The sequence below is a fragment of the Myripristis murdjan genome, chromosome 4 (genome assembly GCF_902150065.1).
Source record: "Myripristis murdjan chromosome 4, fMyrMur1.1, whole genome shotgun sequence".
NCBI classification, from domain to species: domain Eukaryota; kingdom Metazoa; phylum Chordata; class Actinopteri; order Holocentriformes; family Holocentridae; genus Myripristis; species Myripristis murdjan.
Window position 1 is genome coordinate 16,868,007 of NC_043983.1, and position 26,286 is coordinate 16,894,292.

The 26,286-nt window shown below is 43.3% G+C and overlaps 2 protein-coding genes across 3 annotated transcripts; one reads left to right on the top strand and one right to left on the bottom strand.

Moving 5' to 3' along the window:
• Positions 1-8,626, top strand: aasdh (aminoadipate-semialdehyde dehydrogenase). Its single transcript, XM_030049756.1, has 14 exons — positions 1-359; positions 1,274-1,394; positions 1,813-2,096; positions 2,176-2,368; positions 2,461-2,702; positions 2,813-2,919; positions 3,530-3,702; positions 4,363-4,690; positions 4,826-4,944; positions 5,026-5,830; positions 5,917-6,080; positions 6,595-6,720; positions 6,840-6,971; positions 7,064-8,626. The coding sequence occupies exons 1-14, from the start codon at positions 118-120 to the stop codon at positions 7,457-7,459; spliced, it is 3,432 nt and encodes a 1,143-aa protein (XP_029905616.1). The 5' UTR covers positions 1-117; the 3' UTR covers positions 7,460-8,626.
• On the bottom strand, positions 7,652-24,835 carry cracd (capping protein inhibiting regulator of actin dynamics). Of its 2 annotated transcripts, none has more exons than XM_030049758.1 (9): positions 24,709-24,835; positions 14,819-14,987; positions 14,084-14,216; positions 13,844-13,999; positions 13,493-13,705; positions 11,039-13,406; positions 10,207-10,397; positions 9,942-10,101; positions 7,652-9,311 (listed from the first exon to the last, which is right to left on the bottom strand). In XM_030049758.1, the coding sequence occupies exons 3-9, from the start codon at positions 14,123-14,125 to the stop codon at positions 9,151-9,153; spliced, it is 3,291 nt and encodes a 1,096-aa protein (XP_029905618.1). In that variant the 5' UTR covers positions 14,126-14,216; positions 14,819-14,987; positions 24,709-24,835; the 3' UTR covers positions 7,652-9,150. The 2 variants fall into 2 exon arrangements, with proteins under 2 accessions (XP_029905618.1, XP_029905617.1); XM_030049757.1 differs by having other exon boundaries at positions 13,493-13,708.
• Positions 24,836-26,286: the final 1,451 nt, after the last annotated feature.

A 26,286-nucleotide genomic window follows, 5' to 3' on the forward strand; every position in this document is an offset into this window, starting at 1 on the left:
CACACCGCGTACAACGCTAGCTTGTCTTTTAATAATATGCCACTACAATGTTTACGTGATCTGTCTTGTGTGTTACTGGGAAATAAAAGTCCGGAGCAGAGATAAGCAGAGGATGAGATGGATCCGCCGCAGACCCTGCAGGACATGGTGGCCTCAGCTGCCTCTGTGCACCTCAGCAGAGCGGCTGTCACATTTGACAGGGGCTCAGCATCTGAACCCGCCGTGTCCCTGTCATACAGTGCTGTTGTCACGCTTGCACATGAGCTCTCTCATATTCTGCTGAAGCACTGCTTTCAGAGTAATGGCGTGATCGCACTGTACTGTCATGCCGATTTGTATCTGCCTGTCTGGATTCTGGGGTGAGCTGACTGTCATGACTTACTGAGCCAAAGAGTCAGTCACGGCAATGGTGTCTTAAACTTTCTCGTTTAAAAGGAATATGGACCTTATTACATGGCTTTGGCCTATATTCAGCTTCACTGGCCAATGAAATGACATGTACACCCAGTGGCCACTTTATTAGGTTCACCTGTACAGTCTAATGCAGTTCAGGTCAACAGCTCTGCCATAAATGCTACCTTTTAAGAAAGTTTTATCAATTTAATTCTGTTTATTACTAGTTTGCAGATGTTGTGTTCTGGACTACATTATATTGAGGTTTTTCTGTTTTTTTGTCCTCCTTGTTTATATGCATTAAGGGGGACAGAATAGTGGAAACACCTCTCAATAAAATGCAGTCCAGTACAACAGCACCACTAACTATGAGCTCATTGCCAAACATAGAATTGAATGAACATAAAATTGTGACAAAAAGAAAACCTGAGCATTATAGGCATCAGAAAAGGAAACATTACAGCAGGACAGTTGTATTGGATTGTATTAGATTGTACAGGTGGACCTAATAAAGTGGTCACTGAGTGCAAATGCAGTTTTTCACATGCTAATCATATAATGCCTTCCAGTGTCAATAAGCCTATCTTTTTTATTACTCATCACATCAGTGCCAAAAGCCATATGTGACTGGACACTGAACAATTAACAAAGGCAGGTTTACATCTTTGTATTCACAAAGCACAAACCAGTGAGACATTGAACTAGGTTATTTGTTAATTTTTCTGTAGTTACAGTCCTGCTGATTGGTTTTAGTGCAAACTTGATAGCAAATCATTTTCTGAATCCAGGGTTAATATACAGCAGGGACCCAGTCCTTAATTAATATTGCGATCATGAGTCTTCTTTCTCTAAATCGACTGTGTTTGTTTTGTTTCCACAGGATCCTGCAGGTGCCTGCTGCTTATGCACCGCTGGACCCCGATGCTCCAGGGCTTCTGTCTGCCCGCATCATGAACCAGTGCGGCCTCAAGTACTGCGCCCTGCAGAGTGAGCTGTTGGAGGTGTCACATTTAAATTCATTTTGATTTAATAGCCAAAAATTTGACACATTTACACTCTTATACCATTCATTTTTTAGCATCAAAAATGAAATGCTATCATGCGTCTACTGAAACAACTGAAAAAATTGTTTCAGTTTCCACCAATAGCCAAGTTTTGTTTTACTCTCTGGAGTAACCATCAGAGCTACATTGAAATATCTGACTCTTCATTCCTGAGCATTGGCTGGAACACGCCTTTAGCCTATAATGATTTATTTAAATCCCATACAAAGTTTGTGTACTTCCTCTTAGGTGGCAGAAATGGGAACAAAAAAATAACATCAACACCATGTGTTGGTTATCTTAGTGTGAAGATCAAAACGTCATTTTATGTATGAATAATAATCATGTTTATTTTCATTCCTCTTTCCCTATCAAGCACTTCCAGGCAACTCTGTCCAACTACCTCACCATGGAGGTTTGTGTTGTGTTGCCCAAGTACAACCTGACGCTGATACGAGTAAAGCTGCTGCCAGGTGCTGTGCACAACCGGGCGACAGAGCAGAAAGGAGCTGAGAGAGCGGATGATGCTTCAGTTGTGGCGGTAAAGGACAGTGGAGAAGGAAATCTGGCTTATATTCTACACACATCTGGAACAACAGGGCTTCCAAAGATTGTGAGGGTGCCACACAAGTGTATAGTCCCCAACATACTGCATCTCAGGTTAGTTTGAAGCACAAGTCATAAATATAACTGTTGTGCCAGACATTGTTATCACTGAACAGCAGGCCTCTGTGCTCAGGTCTTTGTTTCAGATGAGAGCGGGCGATGTGGTTTTCCTGGCCTCTCCCTTGACATTCGACCCATCTGTGGTGGAGATTTTCCTGGCCTTGTCGTCCGGGGCTCAGCTCCTCATCGTCCCGTCTGTGATCAAGAAGATGCCCAGTCGACTCGCTCAGCTGCTGTTCAGGAGTCACAGAACAACAGTGCTACAGGCAGATATTAATTAGAAAAGTGTAATTCTTTAGTTATTGTATTATGCCTGGGACGGTCAAGATGATTTTTCTGTCTTTTCTTATTTCCAAAGGTGACCCCCACTCTTCTCGGCCGCTTTGGCCATGATATTCTGAAACGGGAGGTGTTGTCCGCTGGCTCTTCATTGCGTGTGTTAGCACTGGGGGGAGAGGCCTGTCCGGCACCTACTTTGCTTCAGAGCTGGAGACACGAACACAACAAAACTCACATCTACAACATCTATGGCATCACCGAGGTTTCCTGCTGGGCCTGCTGTTACAAAGTCCCAGAGAGTCTTCTGCAGTCCAGCAATCAGTAAGTGTTTGAAAAATGCTCAGAGCTCTCTGTGTGACCTCAGCATATTGATTGAAAATCAGCTGCAGCCAAAATTTTTGATTAACAACATGTTTTTAACACTTGTACAGAACGGTGTCCTCTGTGCCTCTCGGGGCTCCTCTGATGGACACAACTGTTGAAGTAAGAGATGAACATGGCCACATCATCACGGAGGGTGAGGGGCAGGTTTTTATAGGTGAGGAACATTTGAATGGCATATGCACACAAATGATATTGATCTTAACTAGGGATGCACAGTAATATTGTGCATCATTGGTAAAGGCTGGTATCGACTTTAAAATGAATATCGGCCCAAAATGAAAATTTCCGCTGATGTGACATGCTGATTTGTGAAATAGGTCAGATCTGCCCTGGTTGTGTCTGTTGTCAGGTTCGTCTCAGGGAGAGCATCATCCAAGCCTGATTCAGTGGCATGAATCTTACAGTTTTGTTCAAAATAAAAGGTTGTATAAAAATAAATATGGCTTATATAAATAACCTAAATTGAAGCAGTTGTCTCATTTTGCCCTGCGAATGTGGTACTTTTTGAAAAGCATTGTAGTTTAAGTCTGCATCTGCCAGTGGGCCTTCACAATAAGAGCAGGCATAATAAAATGTTAATTCCACACCAGGATAGACTTGATGCTCTCCGCAATTAGGTGGAAAAAATATGTGCATATGTCTGCACTCAGAGAAAAGAGTGGGAAAATATCAGCATATTGGATCACAGTAAAAAAAAAAAAATCCAATATCGCACATCCCTAATCTTAACAAAGTCCACATAACTGTTTGCGATGTTTGTGCAGGTGGAAAGGACAGAGTATGTCTCCTAGACGACGAGGTGTCAGCTGTGCCTGGAACGATGCGTGGCACTGGAGACTGGGTGAGGGTTGAGGACACACACCTGTACTACCTGGGACGGAGAGACAGACTAATCAAACGCCATGGACAACGGCTGAACCTGGACAGCTTGCAGCAAGTGAGATGCTTTTACTAGTTACATGTCATACAGACTAAATATTATCTGGGATTTTGGATGTTGTAATATCATGATATATGACAAAAATTGTCTTCTAAAAGCTGCATTGAGGTAAAGATGCATTTCGTGAACTTATAAGGCTATTCTTGCTGTTATTGTCTCCTCCTGTTTGGACATCACACCCACAGTGTTTATCCAAAATGTCATTGTGTAAACATTTTGTGAAAGGACCAACTGTCATTTCTACAGCATCATCAAAATATTGATATAAATCCTGAGGAATCTGGTCCAAAATATTAGGATGTTTGATTTTGTCCATATCACCCAGCCCTCTGTCAGATTTCACTTTGTATCATTGCCAGACTTCTGTTTGCTGTCATAGGGCTCTATTCTCAAAATTGCTTGATAAATAGAATAATTCCAGCATAATTGAGAGAACACTGTCCTTAGCATCAACCAAGGTACACAGGTGAAACAAGTCTACACATCACCAGAGATTATAATGGATGCAATAAATGAATTGTTACAGCCCTAATGCAGAGCCATCTAGAGAAGGCATTTTCTCAGCCTCTTCTAGCATAGGATCAAGAGCTTCCCAGGATGTTTATAATTTTGTATTCATACTTTATTTTATTTGTGATGCCTCTGTGTCGTCTGCAGGTCATAATGAGCTTGCCTCAGGTGGAGTCCTGTGCTGTGGGTCTGTATGACGGCTTTCGGCTGGTTGCCTTTGTTGTGGCTTCTCCATCTGGAGACCAAAAGGCAGCCTCTCCATCCCCATCTGTGCAGCAGCATTTGGCAGGAAGTCGCTCAGCCTCTGGTAATGATCACACACACCTCACCTCCTCCATTAACCGTCACGAGGAGCGAGGCGCCGCAGACGGAGACCTGAGCGGGGCTGTGCTTCAGCAGCTGCGTCTCCTGCTGCCCGGTCACAGCATTCCAGACACGCTGGTGCTCGTCCCGGCCTTACCCCTGACCGCTCATGGTGAGCGAGCATTAGCGGCACAGTTGTAGCCTTTAGGACAAATACCTAATTCGTTCATCATCTTACCAAGTCTCATATTGCTTTTAAATTTTTGTTTGGTGACCCTGTTGTTAATAAAACCACTGTTTTTGGCAGGCAAATTAGACATGGACGCACTGATGAAAACATACCGAACACAGAGAGAGCGTCTGGAGTCTGATACTTTGCCTAGAGATATGGTCAAGCTAAGACAGGCCCTTCAGTCTTTGTGGCAGGTATTGACCGTTTTTCATTACATTTGATAACAGAACTCTGCATGTAAATAATTTCTGTCTTGATTTGCTGTTTATATACAGGAGACTCTAGGCCTCGCTCAAGATGCAGCCATCGAGGAGGAGTCCAGCTTTCTCTTCAGTGGAGGAGATTCTCTGAAGGCGCTGCGTCTCTGCGATGACATCATGACCGCCGCGGGAGTGACCTCGCCAGGACTTTTGGAAGTTATTCTTGACGGGACCTTCTCAGACATACTGAACCACATCGCTAGAGCAATATTGGTGCTGCCTGTTGAGAACCTCTCCCCATCACCGCCTGGGGCCAGGAAACGGCAGGCAGATCCTCTCTCTGTGGCACCAGTGAAGAGAGAACGCACAGACCCTCAATCTAAAACAGCTGCAGAGAAATTGCAGGGAGATGGAGTTTCTTTTGAGAGCAGGGCTGTAAAAGTTATAAGGAGGGCAGGTGAGGTGGTAGAAATGACGATCAGAAATGCAGAGACTAATAAAAACTCTCAGAACGACAAAGTGGAGCAACTCCAAAGACATTCCAGTGAGAAGCCAGACAGAAATAATGGCTTGACAGGAGGGTCCAGTGAACACGATTTGAATGACATGAGCTCCTTTGTAGAGACCCGTGCTCTGGGACTGAGTCTGAGCTGGTCCTCGGACACAGGCAGGTGTGTGGATGCCTCCCCAGTGCTTTTAGTGCAAGCAGGAATGGGACAGAGATCAGACTCGACCAAAACAACAGTATTCATTGGCTCACACTCTCACAGGATGCAGGCCCTCGACTTGGCCACTGGGGGGCTTCTGTGGGAGCGGGTTCTGGGGGGCAGGATCGAGGGCTCAGCCGCTGTGTCTCAGTGTGGGACCCTTGTCATTGTAGGTCAGCATCAACACCCTGAACAAACTGATGCATTTTCAAAACGTTTCACTGTAAATCACTGTACTTAAATTATTTTGGCTTCTCAGGTTGCTATGACGGCTGCGTGTATTTCTTGAGTGTGGCCTCTGGAGAGACACGGTGGGTGTTTGAGACAGGAGATGCTGTGAAAAGCTGTCCCACTGTGGATCCACTCAGAGGTCTGGCGATAGTAGGCTCACATGACGGGCATGTTTATGCTCTGAACCCACAGGTCAGTGAGTTTGACACAAATAGATATGGAACATACAGAGGTGGAGCCAAGTGAACAAAGAAAGAAAACGAGAAAAACACTTACACACACTGTGGTAGACAATATTGCCCTGGTTATTGCATTTTTAGATTGTCAGTGAACCAAATCTAAACGTCTGTTTCTGTAATTCTGATAGCCTGTCACGATGATATCCATCTTGGCTTTTGCATATTGGGCAATCCACTTTAAAAGGGTGATAACCAATAACTTTATAATGAGAGTCATAAAGCATAGGGCACAGTGCCTAGAAGTAGTGCTTCAGGCAGAATAAAATGTCCAAATAAAGAAAACAGTAGTGGTACAACCTGCATTAGAACCAAAATTAGAAGAGGTAAAGTGAAGTAGGTAACTTTCTAGCATTTCTAGAAAATTAGCTGTGCTCCATATATATCTGGATGGTTTGTATATTTTGTACTGGATGATGCTGTGTAAATTGTGTAAATTGATGAGATAAATGTGTTTCTCTGTGTTTTAGACTCAGCAGTGTGTTTGGAAGCGTCACTGTGGAGGTGGGGCTGTGTTTTCCTCCCCATACCTGCACTCTTCCCTCAGACAGCTGTATGTGGCATCACTGGGAGGGCACCTGCTCTGTCTCAATCCAGTGAGTGGAGCTCATCCCCGTACAAACCAGTATCTAGGACAGTTTTGTTCATTAACCATTTTGGTAGAGGGTCAAACATGGTTTGTATCTGCTGTCTGATTAGTTTTTTACTGTCACAGGATAGTGGAGAGGTCCTGTGGACTTACTCTAGGGAGACTCCATTTTTCTCATCACCAAATGGCTCCTCTGGTCGTGTTGTGATCGGCTCAGTGGATGGAAACATTTGCTGCCTTAGCAACATGGGAAAGCTGGTAAGAAGCAGGGCTTAGACTGGTGTCTTTTTTTGCTTTGCTGTTAAGATGCCATCTGATAGCTGCACTGTGTGACACTTGTTCCCCTGCAGGTTTGGCAGTTTTTGACCAAAGGACCTGTCTTCTCATCCCCGTGTGTCACACCAGACCAGCAGAGGGTTTTGTGTGGATCACATGATGGTTGCCTTTACTGTTTAAACTGTGCCGATGGCTCCTTGGTTTGGACTTTCCAGACTTCTGGCAAGGTGTACTCGAGCCCATGTGTGTTTGATGGCTCTGCGATTGGCAGACAGGGGCTTCTTGTGGGCCTGGCCTCCACAGAAGGGACAGTCTGGATCCTGGATGTTCAAGATGGACAATTGTTAGCATCACTTTCTCTTCCTGGGGAGCTGTTTTCTTCCCCGGTGGTGTGGGAACAGGTTCTTGTGGTTGGGTGTCGCAATGACTATGTGTACTGTGTAACGCTAACAGTCAAAAAGGAAACATAGAAGAGCATATTAATTTGTTTTTGCACTAATTGTGAAATTAAACACTGGAAGCAAATGTCTGACCATATGGTTTCCATAGCACGATACTGTATCAGAGCAGGCAGGGTGCTCTGGGAGACAAGATTTAATTAAATTTCAGTGCTCAACATCTGAGACCTAGATCAGGGAAATAATGAGTCCATGGGCCTCTGGTTCAGACATCAGTATTTAATTTACATTATTCATAACATTTGTATCTCTTTAAGAATTTTCTCATGAATACCTCTAAGTGGGACAAAAAAGTGCAATTATTACCAAACATTTTTGTTACATATAACACTGTGTACACTACACTATTGTGCACGACCAAAGTCAGAAACAAAATGACAAAGTGACTCAGCCTTTTGGGCATCTTTCTGACCAAAGCTCTGGTAAAACCTTTTGCCTTACGTACATACTTACTTACATACATACAGATCATTATATTGAGAAGTGAGAAAAGTAGTGGTAGGAGACGAGAATGCTGGAGTTTTGTAGAAATGCTTACATCATGTAAGGCTAACCAGCTCATATCACATTTACGAGGAAGTGATGGCATAAGCCTACAAACACAATTGTGTTACAGGAGGACAGCTACAAGGATTGTATGTTACAGCAAGCAGGTAGTCTCTGTCTCCATAGCAAAGCAAAATCCATATTACATCATCACAGAGTAGTGAGGATAATGTGCAATTCACCGTAAATGCCCAATAACACTTGTGGTCTTCAATGCTGTGTTTCGGTGCACCCAGTGTGTGATTATGACAGATTTTATTAGTGATGCTTTACAAACAGATTCTTCTTTTATAATGGCAAATTGTACAATAGCTTCTTTGACAGCTATCACAGTCGTCACGGACACAGTGAGAATTGTAGTACAGGTTTTGAATATGAGTAAAAAAAGGCTCCTTTTGTACATCACAAACAAGGCTCAGAGAAGAGATACAGTATCTATTGTTTCAATATAGTTAAATCCATTGCTTGAGATAATACCAATGGGGGAATGTGGCAGAGAAGATGCCTGTAACACTTCCATATGCAGTCACAAAGAAGATTGAACAGGGTCGTGTTGGGTTATTGTTGCTGTTAGCCCTTAAAACAAGATTCTGACAATTCCCCTCTGTTGATTAAACACTGTGCCACATTTCAGAGCTTTAAAGTTCACCTCTCTGTTACAGAAGCATTTCATGTTGTGTTTAGCGCATGACCTATTTACAACCATGGTGACCCCATTGGCTACAAAAGCAAAATTTTGGGTTGGCTATTTCAATGGTCAGCCATGGTTGTGATTGGCTGCTGAAGGTATGCAGTCCCTGACCGAAACGTGTTCAGGGTCGATAGCAAACGCATTCGTTACATCTATGTTTTCGCAGGACTGTTTGCTTTCACATGTTTGTATACAGTAAGTGCATGCGTGTAATAATTGTTTAGGTATAGATGTGTAATTGTGTTTGAATAATTGAATGTGAAGCGCACTTTAACATGATTATTATACCAGCCAGTGTATGGTTACAAGTTAATTTAGGGCATGTCTTGTTTCATATGGTCAGGAGGGTCTCGGTGGTGTTGGGACGGGTGATGTTGACTGTTGAGGTGCGTCACAGTCCGTGGGCAGTGTGCAGTCTCGATGCAGGCCAGAGCCCAGTCTGAAGCTGGGGTCAGTGTCAGGCATGTTATTTGATGATCTGCGGGCAGTCACTCCAGGCTTTGGCCTTGCGTTTGGCCAAAGCCAGCCAAGCCGGCTCGGTGGACACCTGGGGAGAGTCACTGGACGGGAAGCGTTTTGACACCTCCTTGACAGCAGGTGGCGATGGTGTGGAGTCTGCAATCTCAACTGGACCACCAAATACAAAACAGAATTTAATTACAAATCCATTTTACTGTAAAAACTTACTAGACTCATCAAAATAGACATGTTTGGTAATCTCAGTTTTAGCCTGTACATGCAATTATTAATTCTAATGATTTTTATTTCTCCAATATAAATACATTTATCCAAAGTAAATAAATATTCTATGATAGCATTAATAGTAATAATAGAATAATCACTACAATATTAAAATGCACTTTGACTTTATGAATGCCCTTTTCCCACTCTCTCCCCAAATGTAAAATTCCCCGACTTTTGCATGATGACTTTCGATGACAGACATTGCCTTTACATAACTTCTAAAAACATAACGAGACATTGTTTTCCTTGGATAAAAGTTTAATAACACATTCTGATTTAGATATCTTATTAAAGTTAATCCTTCTGTTTTCTTCTACAAGGGAAGTGAGCATAATGTGAAAACAAAGGAAAATAAATGCTACATTAGGTGAATAACTGATTTTTTAAATTGAATCTGACAAAATTTCATGATATTCCATGGCTTGTCCCAGAAATGTATTAAATTGCCTTTGCACAAATTCTCTGACCTGGAATCCTGCTAATAATGTCCTCATGAATCAGGTTCCAGCTTACCAGTGACAGAGCTGGGCAGAGTGTTGGCTTTTTTCAGGTGATCTCTGCGCTCAAAGCGCCCCAGGAGGCTGTCTGGTCTCTTGGGCTCTTCTGGTGTCTGAGGTTTAGAAGGACTGGTGCTTCCATTTCCTTTGCCGTCTGTAGGACTGACCAACATAGCCTGCAAAAGGTAAAGAGATTTGTTTACCTGATTGTATGGGAGGAGGAGTATAGAGCTGGTTCAGACTGTGTGTGAAATTTTAGAAAGTAAGTTCTAGGCACTTACACTTTCTCTCTCCCTGGACTGTTTTTCTGCCAGCTTGGCCTCTCTCTGGCTACGCCGCTCCTCTCGGTTCTGCTGCTGCTCCCTGAAACCCTTCTGCTTCTGCAGTGCTAGTGTAATCCATAAGGGCCCTGCCTCCTTCTCCTGGACCCTCGCGCTGTCCAGTGAGTGTCTGCTCTGTAGTGATGGTTTTTCTGTAGGGATACACATGCATAGTCTTAATTTGTACCTGATTAATTAATACTCAAAATCATATGAAGTCATGCAGAGCCAGCACATGTTCTTTATAACCAAAACTGATATTAAGAAACAACAAGATTTTAATTAATACATGTAAGTGTACACTGGTAATTCCACTATATTTCATGATCGGGTGAATGGGGCTTGGAAAATGCATTTATACAATGTGAAATAAAAACTCAATTAAAGTCTTCCAGATCTGAACTCCCATTACTTTTACTCCCTACAAAACATTGAATGGTCACCTCATGTTGCATCAGTAGGTGTAAATAAACATTTCAACCAGTAAAATTGTCTGAAATATTTGAACAATCCCATCCCATCAAATTAAACAATTTCTCTCTTTGCCCTCTCAGTTTACACTTTTTGAATGGACCCTCCACACCTAATGGTCCCTCCTGCCCTAATAACAGGATATACATTAAAAACAAGGAGGTAAGAGTGCCATTTCCTAGAGTCTTTTAAACTAATGCAAATAAAATAAAATTATTGGGGTGCCACCTTCATGTACACTCCATTTGTCTATTTATCAAATCTTTGGAGTGTAAGCCCTGATTAGTTCTGCAGCACAGCGGCTGGCCGAGGTGACACTGACCTCTCCTAATGAGCTCCGTCTTTCTGTCCACCTTCTCTCTCCAGGGGATATTGATGGAGGGGAAGAAAGACCTCTTCTCCTTAGGCTCCTCTTCCCCTTGGATCTGGCCATGGCTGCTCCTGTGCAGCTGGGCCACCGCTGATGACTCCTCACTCCGGTTAGTCTGCTCTTGGCTCGATGAATCTGCCCCCCCTACTCTCTGGACCATGGAGTCACTGGGAACCCGACCGGCGACTTTAGGCAGTGGCGAGTGGGGAGGGGTGGTGACAGCTCCAGTAGGTTTGGGCGATGTGGGGGGTCTTTGGTAGAGAGGCGGTTTGGAAAGCACTTTCTCGCTCTCACTGTGTGCGGGAGACCTGCCTGGTTTGGCCCGAGAGACAACAGGGGAGGCAGTTGCTTGTAAGTACTTGCTAACTGCGCTCTCTTTCTGAGGTGATATGGGGCTCGACTTGTCAGAGAACACAGAGGAAGCATCAGAGTCAGGCTCAATGGGGGTAAGAGGTGAAGGAACGCCATCAAAGCTGTCTCCAGCACTGTACCGTTTCTTCCTTTTCTCTGTGGACTGTTCACTGTGAAAACGGAGGGAGTAGTTAGTCCTCCTCAGCTTTATGCCAAAAGGGGAGGGCTTCTCTTCACTATCCTGCCCCCCCTCCTCTCCCTCTTCCCTGCTTTCAGAGTCCTCTGCCTCACCCTGACTCCTGGCCTTCAACTCAGCCCCCTCAGATTTGGCTCCTGGGCTGGGAACCAGGAAAGAGGGGAGGTCTTTGGCAAACATACACTCCTCTGACCCCCTCTCTGTGATGCGGACAGTTTTACTTGTCCTGTTCTGAGTCTTACTGGTTGAAGCGGGTGAGGCTGCAGGAAGGCCACCTGAGGTGTCCGATGGAGTAGCTTCCTTATCATCTGGACTCAACACCTCAGAGTTTCTATTTGAGTCTCCAAATTTCTTTTTAGCTGGAGTGATCGAGAACTTGGCGCTGGCAGACATGGTCTTCCTGAGGTTAGTGTGTGAAAATGGAGGCTGATTGAGATCTTCAGCAGTGGGCTGGCTCTGGTTTCTAGTTGGATCGGGGTAATCCTCATACTTCCCCTCCTCTGCTCCTTTGAATATCTTTGATCTAATGCTAGCCCATTCTGCTAGCACGGCTGCACTGGACTGGTCTGTGGAGATTGATGACTCATTGAGTGACTTTGTTTTGCCGGACTTGCGGTCTGGTGAAGTCTTGCTTTTGGTTGTTGGTGTTCCTAGGGCTTTTCTGTCCTCTCCCAAACCAAGCAGAGACTTACAGGCTGTGTCTTTGATCTGGTCTAAATTGACTGCAGTCCCACAGAGCTGGGCCCCTGTCACCAGGATGGCTGTGTGGGGAACATATGGGGATGTTGGCAAGTTGGGGGAGTCTGCTCCTTCAGGAGAGGAAGCCTTGGTGCTCTCTCTTTGGTCGGCTGCAGCGCTGCTCTGGTGGCTGGAGGCCGGTGTAACAGGTGTCAGGTTGACCTTCTGGAACAAAATCTGTTTTTCCCCAGAGGACACTTTGAAAGAGAAAGGCCTCTGTCTCTCCTCCATCTCTCTCCAGCGCAGCTCCTCTGCTCTTCTCTTCCTCTCCTGCGGGTCAGAGCTGGCATCGGCCTCATCTGATGATAGTCTCTTCTGTTCTTCCTCTTTTTTCTTTCGCTCCTCTGCTTCGAGCTTTTTCCTCTCCTCCATCTCCTGCAGCTGCTGCCTCTCTTTTTCTAGCTTTTTCTGTCTTTCCTCCTCTTCTCTTTCCTCCCTCAGTTTTTTTTCCAAACGTAGACGCTCTGCCTCGAGCTCCTGCTGCCTCCTCTCCTCCTCCTCTTGCTTCTTCCTCTCCTCCTCCTCCTCCTCTTTTCTCCTCTTCTCCTCCAGAAGTCTTTTCTCTTCCTCCTCCCTCTGTCGACGCTCCAGTTCTTCTCGCATCCTCCTATCTTCTTCTTCTTGGCGTATCCGCTCTTCTTCCTCTCGTCGTCTCCTTTCCTCTTCTTCCCTAATCCTTCTCTCCTCTTCCTCCCACCTTCTCCTCTCTGCCTCCTCTCTAAGCTTTCTCTCTTCCTCCTCTCTGCGGATGCGTTCCTCCTCTTGTTTACGACACCTCTCCTCCTCTAGTTCACGCAGCCTCAACTCCTCTGCTCTCCTCTTGTTCTCCTCCTCTTCCTGTCGGAGCCTCTGCTCCTCCAGCTCTCTCTTCCTCCTGGTTTCCTGTCTCTCCTCCTCATGCAGCCTCTGTTTCTTGGAGTTTTCTAGGGACTCAAGAGGTTCCTCAGCACTCATCCTGTGGTAGCCATCTGCAGAAATGCCTGCTGCCTCTAGGTCCTCTTGTACCACATCAGGCAGAGATATCTCTTGGAGATCCTAGGGGTAGAGAAATATGATTAGTTTATTTTACTCTTAACAGCAATACAGGGTAAAACTTACAGCAAACCGAATCAACAACTCACCTGTGTAAACCGACGGTGCTTACGGGAAATCCTCTGATTTTTAGGTTTGACAGACAGTTTATGCTTGGCAGCGGTGTTGTCCAAACGAGGCACAGACTGCGGGACGGCATCCAGGTTGATGGACTCAATAGTGCCAGTGGGTGGAAGAACTCGCTTGGACCTGGGGGACTTCACTGGAGTGCCGTGTGTCCCAGCCTGTTGGGCCCCATGGACCTGCTTTGCCACATTAATAGAGCATTCATTTGCACTGACACACATCCAATCTCGAATGGGATATCCTCAACATTAAAGTAAAACACAGACCCAAACAGATGCTGTCATTTGAAGAAGTCAAGAAGTCTTCATCATTACCTTTGGCTCTGTTTTTGCTGGCTCAGCCTCTACTTGGGCCAATACCCTCAGGGGGCTCCGGGGAACCTCGTCCTCATCTGAACTGCCCTCATCGCCCTCACTCTTCCTCAGAGATGGAGGCTTCTGGCCAAATTTGATACTTTGTGCTATCTGTCTCTGTTGGATCAATGAGAAGAGTTTTGCATTGGAATAGAGAACAGAACTGATCAGCAAATGAGTCTGCACTGTCACAGGACCCACCTGCAGGTTCCTAACTTTATCGGAGACGTTTTCCTGGGACATGGTGTGGTCAACACTGGGCTCCTTCACTGGTTCCTCTGGGATAAAGATGCTGTCATGGGAGAGAGCTCGAGATCCAATGGGATTCAACTCCCTTGAGGCAAATAAGGGTTGCTTTAGTGTTGAAACATGTCATTACTGTCAATCATTCATTAATTTATTATGTAGTATTACTCAGTTAATTGATTAACTCAAAGAAAGGCATGACCTTTCCACACATCAGCAATCTAACCCCCGTTAAATGCAAATTAGAGGCTAAAGACCAAGCCTTTTATAAGCTGCATGTGAGCAGAGCCCCACCCGTCTCTCACCAGACCATATAATCACAACTTGCAGTATTTCTATGACACCATTTCAACACTTACAGGGTTAAATTAACACTGACGATTTTACTGTGATGGGTAAATGGATAACCAAAGAGAGAAATTAAGCAATCAAATGAGACACCGGAATAAGATTTGCACAAGACTCAGGTTTTAGCTGGTCTCAGTGGTTAGACTAATCTATCATTACTGTGAATAAGGTTAGTTTTTTCTCAGAAATGAAGAAAGAAATCCTCAAATGTCCAGTATGGACACTGAATTCTTCATGAATTGTGTTGTTATGGCTCTTATAAGCAGTATAAAAAGACACAGGAGGAAAAAGCTTGAACCCAGTATAAAGAACCCAAGTATAAAAATGAAACTTTGTTATTACCTCAGATTGTGATTGGTCTCCTCATCGTCAGATACAACTCCATTGCACACTTCCCCTGTTGAAAAACTAGCCTTTAGCTCTGCTGCATCAAACCTCCTCTCTGCTTCCCTCTTCTTCCTTTTCCCAAACAAACGTCTGAAGGGCTGGAATTTGCCCTGTCGCCTCCTCTCTGTTGGCGGAAAAAAATAGATGATAACCGCAGTCACATACAATCAGGTCATCAATCTTTATATCTCACCATCAGGCTAGATAAATAGTAGGACTGTGCGAGTGGAGTGTGTGTGCACGTGTGTCTGCTGTGACAATGAAATGCAATCGATTGAATCAAATTAAACAGTTCAAAATAGCAGATGGAATGAGGAGAAAACCTTGGCTCTTTTGTTTCACACTCACTTATGTTTACAGGGAGTGGAGAGGATAATTCCCACAGTCAATGTGTCTGTTACAGCTGCTTTCAAAATATGACAACACTCATCAAATCCTTAAACTGAAAATAAGCAAGCACCATTGGTCCTTACAGGCTACACCATTCACACCTGAGAAAAAGGACTGTAGTGTAACAGGGGTTTGTACAAACCCACAAGGATATCTGTCTATCCGCAGGTTTCCGGGAACATCCAACAGTGTTTAACCTGTAATATCTGTGATATATGACCTTGACACACTCTCACGAGTTATTAATGTGCTTTCTGACACAAAGCCATATCTTGCCACTTAATGACTCATATATGGCAGCTAATCAGCTATTGCTCTGACACATTTATCAGCAAGACATTTCCTTCTACTGCAGTCATATTACAATGAACCATCTCTGTAATCCTAAAAAGCTACAAGATGAAAACACATCTACAGTAAACCTACCTAATCACCCCAGGCAGCTGTAGTAAACTTTCCCACTATTGACCAACTCATTGCTTCCATTGTTCATGAGTAGGTCTGGAGTGTTTCCTACAACAGTGTTCAGCTTCTGATACTAAATTTAGACTTTTGGTTCATATCTTTATTTGTGATCCCTCAAGCCAGAAAGTTGTAAACATAAGCCAAACTTTCCCATGTGTGAAGGGAAAAACACTCTATTGCTCCTCCTTAAGATTCTAGTTACAAGATTTGTTGACATGATGTAATCAGCTTACTGTAAATAACTTTGTATCTGTTTTTTTTTTTTTTTTTTTTTTTTTTTTTGCTTTATTTGAGAATCTCAGTTCATAACAACACTTAAGTCAGTAAAAGCTACCGATGGTTTGAAGTCGACCCGACGTTTTCAGTAACTGTATATAAAAAATTGCATGGAGCTACCAGTACAAACCCTCAGTCAGAAGTGTCTGTGCATTCAGACTGTTGCACAAAGACTACAAGGAAAAGGGTGTACAGAGGAGTTGTGTTTCTTTAACGCCACTTTTGTCTGTCTACAAAGTCCGGCTGTGTGTTTTGTTTTTGTCTGTGTTTGTGTGTCTGAGAGCTTGTGGAGGCCCAATGGATGAACTAAGTGGGTGAGGTTACAAAGCTACTCTACACCACTGTGAAGACAAGCGTTCTCGGGACTCTGTGGGTATCCCTTTCAGAGCTATAAGTAGCAACTGGTGTGGGATTTCACTCTGGATGCTGCTAACTAAACCAGAGGCATCATGGGAAATGATACAGTAAATTAATTCTGACAGTCATATCCCTGACTCTAAATTGAGTGTCTTCATGTTTGTGTGGGAGAGTAAAGAGGAGTTTAAGTGCTGTTTGTTTATTTACATTTTACACTACCAGCAATCGTGTGGTAATAGTGACAGAAAAAAATGAGTTTACATATAGTGTGAGAGCATTTATCGAATTATTATCTTATATTGACTATACACTCAAAACAGGACACAGTATTGGTTTGACCAAAAGGGAGCTCGTTATCTTAAAAGACTGAGTGTGTTACTCATGACTCCTGACCATAGAAATCACACCAATCAATCAGCAGAAATCAATTGCCTCTACCCAGACTACATTGTCAGACTGAACCTTATCTATGATACCATCGGTGTCATACAGAAACCCTCTGACGGAAAAAGGTCAAATTTTCAAGAATCCATGCATACTTCTGGTCTAAACGGCTTGAATTAACAGCTTTGATTGCCCGTCACAGTAAAAACAATGAGATATTTATTTTCTGCAGGGCACTGATGAAATCGATGACATGATCAATTTTCTGTCTCCCAGGCCCACTCTCATTCTGGCATAGTAAAGTGGGTGATATTGTGGTGTGACACTGGTGTTCTGTTTTCCCACAGCATGCTCTCCCAGCATCAGGGCCTGTCCAGTGTTTCTGCTCTGGTACATGGCCCATAATGCACTGCCGCTGGCGTGATCACACACTCATGCGTGAAACGGGAAAGGACACCCTTTCAGCAGTGTAGACCACTCAGCGGCACTCCAGCCAGAAGCTAGTCAGTGCCACACCAGGGTTAACTCAGTCACTACTACATGTTGACTACACTCGTTCTAAATCCTGGTTGTCAGCATCCAAAAGTCCTGCTGGTTTTCAGCCTAGCCATTTCTTCAGGGACCGATTTTACACCCGGGATAGAAGGTGAATGAAGCTGGTAGGACAGAAACTAGCAGTACTCTTGTTCCTGAAGAGCAAGATTCAAAACACACACAAGCTTTAGTATACGAGTTTCACAAATCTAGATTCAGTGCAAGGCAAACACACACACTGCAGCAGCTCACTGTACTATAACAGCATTACATTCTGCAAACACTTACTTAACTGGCAGAGGTAGGTCACTATACGTTTTTAGCATTTAATCTAGGCAGTCTATTGGGCACAGATTTGACTGACTGCTGTTTTGATATTGATGTGTTATTTTCTTTCCTTGATACTAGTGATTTCTTCAATACATGTGTTCATGCAGGCCTGTGATCAAATCCCATCATAAAACTGCATTAAAGGATGTAATATAAGCCAGTGGGCATGGCACACAACTAGCATATCTGATGCCCTCCATAAATTTCTACTATCACGTCAAACCCATCACCACACCATGCACTTCTTAAAGAGACAGTGAAAAAGGATTAAAAATGATGACAATCCAAGGCAAATTCATAATGTTGACATCATTTCTATTTGAAGAGCTGTCTCTTTAAGATGGAATCTAAACTAAAAGCACACTTTTTCCTGTTTACCTGGGCCTTTGGACACGGTTACCTCTAAATGCATGTCATGCTTAGTTTCTCTGGCGTCCGTTGCCATGGTCACTGCACACTTTGGCTGTGGTGAGAGAGGAAATGAACATGGGGATGTTATCTGCGTTATTGCAAAGGTAAGGGAGGAAGTGTGATGCTGTAATCGAGGGGGGGACAGAAAGGAGACTACTGACAGAGCAGCCCAGACGGAGAGACGGGAGAAACATGAGAGTTCAGTAAAAGGGCAGTGCACATTCACTGTGCTGGAGCTGCAGTCTGACTTCCAGTTCAACTTGCTTTTTATTTTGCTCTTCGTTGCCTCCAGCTTTCTCATCAATAAAGCTCCACTCCTTTCTTGGCTGTCTCACAGTGTCTCTTGGTGATCCGCTTGTTAAGGGCATGACAAAGCCTTGACTGTTTTAAAAGCACGGTGAGCCCTCTGAGACCACTCTGCTGTGGCTTGTTGATGTATCAATGGTGGTCTTTAAAAAGTCAAACACACATTTTACATAACTCTACGGAAAGTGATTGTGGATCACAGGTATTACTCAACGACACAAACTGTATCGTTTTCTGGACAAAGCAAGCAAACCGTAAGATATTATAGAAAAATCACACAACTATTTCCAAAGTGTCTCCTCTTTATCACATACTGTATGCCGGCTAAACAAAACATTCAGTAGGAAGGTCCTTTGCGCTGTCAAATCTGTATTTGATGAGATCCCCCATAAAGATACTGATTGAATAATCATGTCTCTTCACAGTAAAACCACATAAACCAACCTTCACAATTGTTCACATCTTATGAACTGAGAATAACCAACTAACCACAGACGGCTCCCTGACCCTTAACTCTATTCAGCTTCCACCCAGCACTAAGCACCTGTCTCCAGCATGGCCGAGCCAGAGGTTTTCTGATGTACAGCGGAAATGTGTGTTGTGTACAACCACAAGCGTTCGGGCCGGCTATTTAATTCCAGGGTGTGTAAGACAGTACTGAGAGAGGCGACCGTGAGAGAGACAGAGAGAGAGGCCCGCTGTCTCCAGTAGGATCAGCATGCTGTGGGCTTCCTTCCTGAGGGTGACAGCATCTGACAGACCCTCTCAGAAATGTCTCGCCCAGAATGGCTCTTTGTCCTGTCTGACTCCAGCCAGTGCAGAACAAGGAGCAAGCAAGCATGTTTGTTTGTGGGAGTGTGTGAACACCAACAGTGTGTGTGTGGCTATGTACGACAGAGGAGGGGAACTGTATGTGGGTTGTGTCTGCTGGGCTACAAAGGGATATTGTAGATTCTTTTTTTTTTTTTTTTTTTTTTTGAAATGGCACGTATCAATCAGTAAAAACACATTTCTTTCTTTGCGTTTGGCTACTTACATGCCAAGTATACTTGTTTGGGGTTTTGGGCTCAAGCAACTTGACTGCTGGTCCTAATGTTGAGCAGGTGTCTGTGTGGCGTAAGGTGTGTATGTGTGTATAGTCCTATTGCTGCAGAGGACAGACTTGGGGAGCAGAGCTACAGATGGGATGAGAGAAGCACGAGGAGCAGCCATGTGCTCTACAGAAGCAGAGAGACAAGGATACAGCTGCATTATAGTATGGCAGTGGCATAACACAATGCTCCGTTGCAGCGCTGTACTGAACGACCCAGCAGCTCAACATCGTTTGATGGTGACACAGCCCGGTACCACAGTGGGCGAGACAACTACCAGAGTCCAATGGTATAGCTCAGTGCTGTAGCGTGGTGGGGTCAGCTAAGTGCCATAACCTTACAGCATAAACAGCTTGCTGACAAAGCAGACAGACGTGGTGGAGCTGTGGAACAGTTTACCTATTTCAGCTGCACAGCTCGAGATGGCTGCGCACCACTGCAGTAATACCTTAGGGAACATCGATCTGCCCTTTTGCACAAAGCTTGTTTTACCCAGATGAACGTCGCTGCTGCCTCCGCTGGGGCTTTGGGAGAAATGGTGAAATAAATACAGAACAGAGACAAAACAGCAGGTTTGGGTTTGTTAGGTTTGTTATGTAGCATCAGGTGCTCTCAAGAGAATGAGGGACAGATGATGAAGGAAACTGAGGTTGGCATGGAGCGTGACATGTGGAGGTGGGGATGAGGAAGCATGACTGGGTCTAAAAGTGGGGGATGAGGGGACAAAAACAATGGATCTACACGATGAAAGGATTTTATCACGATCAGTGATATAAGTTTAGGTTCCAAGGTAGACTGGGAACCTTCAGGAAACCTTACACAAGGACTGATGTCTCATCAGCACCAACTCTTCGTCCCAATCTCATTCTTTGCCTTTTTTTTCTGAAGTTTTAGCAGTCTCTGGTTTCCATGGCAACAAGTTACAGCAGCCAGGACCAAAGGAAACACCAAACAGAATCAACCTGACACACTGGGCTCGTCCCTCATTACGACAAAGGCTCAAATAGTTGATTTGACACACACACACACACACACAAACACACCTGCAAAGACACAAGCAGCATGATGCTCCTTGTGGTTTTCCTGAGTTTGTACATTTCTAAACAAGTGTTGTTCAGGAAGTCAGACCCAAAGCAAACACCACGAAGTTCAGTAATTGCTGATGGGAGTTGAAGCGGAATACCATGTATTTAAGACTTGATTATAAGTACTAAACATCTGGAGCAGCCATCAGCCCTGCAGATTTACTAAATATACATATACAAATATAGGGTGTGTGCAAGGAGGCAACGGATATGTGAGTTACGCTAAGGATCAATGCACAAGCACTTATACTTCATACTAGGCAACTGTCAAGTAATCATGCTTCAAGTTTGTAATGTAATGACAACAAACAACAGAGAGGGGCCTTTCCCCCCCCCACAGTCTCAAACAATGGCTTTATGATTCATGACATGAACAGATGACATATAGCTTGTAGTCCACCAAAAGATGAGTAACCTCAAATTATGGTAATAATCAATCCATACATACATGTCTTTCCAACACCCTATAATATAAATTGTTTTGCTACCCGAACTCATCCGTATGGTTTTACACACTGACAGCCAAAAAATGCACGGAAGAAAAAAAAAAACAGGAACTTGAGTAACTGTAAACCTACGACCCATCTACAACTACAAATAGCTAAGCTTAAAACTGGATACTATACTATTACTACTATACTAAATTATCCCATACTTTCTGTATAAGAATGCCTTCTTACCTTCGTGCAATAGGCTTTGTGTACGAGGGTATCTATGAGAGTGTGGCCGTTCCACCTGCCTGCTGTCACTGTGGAACTAGGGCATTACCTGGAGTCAGGTGTCAGATGCAGTGAAGCCTTGGTTGTGTGCGTGAGTGTGTGTGTATGTGTATGTGTGGGTGGGAGGGGGCCGGGGGCAATGAAGGGGGAATGAGAGAGATGTATCCTTTGGTGTTTTTATATTGATGAAAATTTTATTGCTCTCCCAGGTGCAGGCACATTGTCGGGAATGAAAATCCATGTCTGTGTAGGTGCAGTAAGGCTAGAGGAGTGTTAGAGTGAGCACATGTACGGTCAGAGAGTCTGGGGGGAGAAGGTGTGTCAGTAGAGATCGGGGTAGTGAGAGCTGAGCGAGGAGAGATGGGCGTTCTACTGTGTTGCTGCTGCTGTGCTGAGGAGGCACAAAGTGACACTTTGTTTCCCAGCCAGATAGCCAGTGCAGGAGGAGAACAGAGTAGCATTCATCATTTAAACTGGCTGATGCACACAAAGGCTTTCATTGTGACTGAACAGTAAATGTGTGTGCATGTGTGATTATAATGGTGTCTAATGTGGTGCGCCACAACTGCACAGTAACGTTATAGTCATATCTTAGTCTATTTTAGTCTGTCTTGTAGATCTCATACCATTCTGAATAGACTTATGAGTACATGTAATGCACAATGCAAGAGAAATTTTACAATTTAAACGGTCATGTTCCTAGATTAGATTGTTTACAATATTTATTTATTTATTTATTTATTTTACAAGAAATAATGTCTCAGTTCTCTGACCCTGGTAGCTTCAATATATCAAAAAATACTATAATGTCCTCATTTCATGGTTAAATTAGTCTGATCTCGCGGCATAATGGGTGTGCATCAGCATAGTGTTACCGTGTAATAGGGCTAGCCCCCCCACACTCTAGTTTTGGCAGGATCACACTGCAGTCTCACAGGGATATGGTAATGATGGGGCTTTACCAACCTGGATGCTGCCTATATTACAGCAGCAGAGCTCTTCAAAGACAGACTGCTCTCTGACTGTGGTGTATAAATAGAAACTCCCAGAAAACCAGCACAAACATACACTCTCACACACAGACATACATCTACATGCATGTACACACACACAAGCACACATAGGATGAGGGGTGAATAAGCCTTAATTACTCAATATTGTGCGCAGGAGAGGTGCCGAGGCCAAGATCAACCACCCTCAGCTATTCTGAGTGTTATAGTAGCAGCTACTGCACTTGCACTGTGGAGTGAGCCAGTCATTCATAATTTTTGTGGAAATGAGAACATGGAGTAAACACATTTAAATATGCATACTTTATATACCTTTCAGGTCTAAACTGTAAAGACTTGAATATGATAGTATATTTATTGATACTTCAACAATTAATGGATAATGATGAGCAAATCCTTTTAGTTCTATTGTGGGATCTACTAATAGTAAACCTAGCAGCCAAGTCTCAGTGACCATATACACATCATCAATCTAATGATATTTCAATCTACAACCTGCTGCAGTTTCTCGTCATAATGTATATGTACTGAATTTACTGGATGGTATGTCTCAAGCAGGTTCATAAAACATGTTCTGGTTTATTCCACAGAGCACTTTTAAATAATCCGTGCAAATACAGTATCTTTATTAGTAATGATGTACTACATCATCATTACATGTATGAGCTTTTCTTGATCTATGTTTCTGAAAAGCTAATGCATCAGGATGACACTTGCATGACAGAGGCTTGAATAAATTAGGACAGACCTCATAATGAAGAAAGTGGTGAACTGTAATTACCATTTTCTGCTTTAGATAAGCACTGCACTGATACAGACGAGGGTAACACACCGTGTGAATCTCTAAAGTGAGGGCCAGTTACTGATGCTTGTGATACTGCTGAGATTTTATCACATATTAGGCTACAGGCCCAACAACCCACCAACACACATACAATTTTTCTAGCAAAGCTTAGCATGCCCAAAACTGCCAGTATCATAAATATGATCGAGGTGATAAGCACTCAAATTAGCACTTGTGACTGTTATTAAGCAAAAACTGGTGTGGTGCAACTCTACCTTATCTTAATATGCCACTAAGTGACTACAAATTAATCTGTATTTAAACAAACATAAACAATGAATCAGACTGCAGCCACAGCGATCCTATTCAAATTCATAGTCACACTTTTTCTAAGGCCATTATATGATTCAGATAAAAACAAATGTTTTTCTCTCTACAGAGATTGTAAAAACACTGTACAGATATCTCTGGAAATGTTCATTAGTCATCACTTGCATAGTGATGACATGGTAATTTAACATAGACAAGTCATTGTTTACTGTGCAGCTATGCACATCTGAGAGTCCAAACCTTCAGGCTCCTGCAAAATGCCTAAAACTGCCCACTGCAGTTCTTTACAAAACACAAGATCCCTGAATGATTAAAGGTGAAGTACGGTCTTTTCCATGACAGTATTTCCTATTTCTTATGCAAAACACAGAACTAAAGGACACACAGCATAGCTTTGGTCTTTAATTTGATGACTTTGCTCATCATTTCTGCATTGGGTCACACACCTATCCATTTACGACATATCATAGGATAACTAAAAACTACACTCTCCTATGGGTAGTCAGGTACTGGGGGCAGTCAACCAACAAACCAACCAGTTTACTCGACCCAGCACCATAAATGCAACACCAGCAGGGTTCCTTCCAAGCCTGTGAATTAATTTCTGGCAAAATGCCATTCGTTCTCCCTGCCCCTATTGCCTGAGGATGAAAGTCCACTGATGTTGACACTAAATGCAGCATTGATGAAAATGGGGGTATGCTTGCTTATATAAATATATAAATAATGTGTGGAGGGAAAGAAAACACAAAATAAAATTCCATTTTCGCACATTTAGCAGGCCCACACCATAATATCCTGTAGGCCTATGCATAAGGCATTCCAACTGATTCCAAAATCCTGATGTTTCAAAGGCAGGACAGTCAGCCGTTTCGAGAACTGACACGGGTAGCATTTGTGAAAAATGCAGACAACAGAGACGACTTGTCTATGTAAACGTAAAGACATGGATCAATGCATCACCGTTAACAGCAGATTAACGGATGCGTGCTGCATAGGGATTACAGTCTATTAATTGCCGACTAAAAGGCGCACGGAGAACAAAGAATCTGGCCTTTGGGTTTCTCACATATTGTCACAGATGACATGCAAACGGCGTTAAATGGGTTAGCGGTCATTTTGGACTAAGAATGACGAATATATATGTTTTACAGACACAAGCGTTTGCGCATTTCCAGTCATATCAGATTGCAAGTCCCAGCCCTTTTACACCACACACATCTGCGAAGGATGCATGGAGCAAAAAGATCTGTGCGGGTCAATGAGAAATGAGAGGTGGGATACAGTGACAAGGTCATCAGTTTCGTGAAAATGGAGCCACAATTCAACATAAGAATAACAGAATGGAAGAAAAGGAAGCAAAATCCCAGCACCTTTTGACGTGATTCCTCCTCGCGATCAGCCTTGAAGTTGCCCACGGCTCTCCAACCCTTTTGTGTTGCTGATGCTGCGGGTGCTCGAGACGGAGACGCACGCACGGAGAGGCGCACCGACAGTCCCGCACAGCTGCACGCCTCTGAGATGGATATGGGAGGGTGTGGCTGCAAGAGAAAGGCAAGCAGCGAGATACATCCAATATATGCGTCCTTGTCACGATGCTAAGCCTCTTACTGTAACGTAAACCCGTGATTTTTCGGAAAGGAATTAAACAGGAAGAAACGGCTGCCTGGATACATTATATCCGTTCACACCAAAAACCACTACATATTTCTAACCTTATCGTATTCTTAACCGTACTATACACTTTGCAGTATTTTAATCTTTTTTATATTTCTATACTCGTCTTTCTCTGTTTTATATTTTGATCTGCATGGCGCTTTGATATTGTGCGCTATCCTTTTAACATGTGGGCAATTCCTTGCAGTTCACAGCGGGCCCGCGGGTGACACCGACAGTATCTTGTCTAGTCTGGATGAGGACTTCTCAAGGGCCTGAGGGGTCCTTGAGGATGTCCCCATTAAAAAGCTGACTTCAATTTCTCAATTATATCTAGGTCTATATTAGCAAGAAGGGTCGTAAATGGTCATTTTGATCATCAGTTCATGCACTCCGTGCAGCCTATGGAGAGCAGGCAGTTTGCATCACAATGCTTTCTAACACAAAACCTGTGGGCTATCTAGTAAAGGATGAAGGATGCCTGGCATGAAAAAAGTTTGCGAATCGGCTTCACTCATAGCTTTATCTTTATCCAAGGCTTTATCCTGCCAACAATAATCTCCGAGCCTGAAAAGCTGTTTTGGCTTTCGTCTGTCAAAGAATGAAATGGGGAAATAACCTTTACATTAATCTCAACAACAAAGAAAACTCAAGGAAAAAAAACTTCACCAGAAATGACCATGTCAAGTCAGGCCATGGAAGTCATAAAATACTTTAGTTACAGATGACTTCATTAAGATGCAGTATTTATAATGAGTAAATCTTGCGATATATAGACAAAGTAACACTTTTCTTCTAATTCTTCTTCTTCACATTAGTAGCATTGCTGCATTTTTATATGTCTATGGTACTAGCATATACTAACTAAAAGTGGAAACTGTAGCCTGAATCGAGATAGTAAAAAAAAAAAACAGCCTCAGACTAAGTGTAAGTGTTACAGATCTAAATTTCTGTCTACAAATACTTATGGTGTATACAAAATAAGATACACACATTTTCATTTCATATGAATTAACTGCATGAACTGCTATGTGTTGTAACCCAAGTTTGGGTTACAACACATAGCAGGAAAAATAAAGACTACAACAACCACAATTCCTTTTAAGTTTGGCAAGTAATAATAAAAGGACTAGTAGTAATTCTGTGAGGTTTTGGTTTAAATGGAACAATCTTATAATCATGACTTAAGGTAAGGCAGCGGTCTGGGGTGTACTCAGTTCAGTGACATTAGGCTGCTGTCTTTACTTTTTGCAGATGTTGGTGTTCTTTAGTGGGCACTGGAGCTGTTTGAAAGC

Excerpts from the sequence above, each read along its gene's own strand:
- aasdh (XM_030049756.1), top strand. The coding sequence starts at position 118 with ATGGATCCGCCGCAGACCCTGCAGGACATGGTGGCCTCAGCTGCCTCT. Across the intron at positions 2,703-2,812 it reads CTTCTGCAGTCCAGCAATCA|AACGGTGTCCTCTGTGCCTC; the intron begins GTAAGTGTTTGA and ends ACACTTGTACAG. Across the intron at positions 6,081-6,594 it reads TTTATGCTCTGAACCCACAG|ACTCAGCAGTGTGTTTGGAA; the intron begins GTCAGTGAGTTT and ends TCTGTGTTTTAG.
- cracd (XM_030049757.1), bottom strand. The coding sequence starts at position 14,125 with ATGTCCCAGGAAAACGTCTCCGATAAAGTTAGGAACCTGCAG. Across the intron at positions 10,398-11,038 it reads GACGGAGCTCATTAGGAGAG|AAAAACCATCACTACAGAGC; the intron begins GTCAGTGTCACC and ends GTATCCCTACAG. Across the intron at positions 9,312-9,941 it reads TCTGCCCAGCTCTGTCACTG|TTGAGATTGCAGACTCCACA; the intron begins GTAAGCTGGAAC and ends TTGGTGGTCCAG.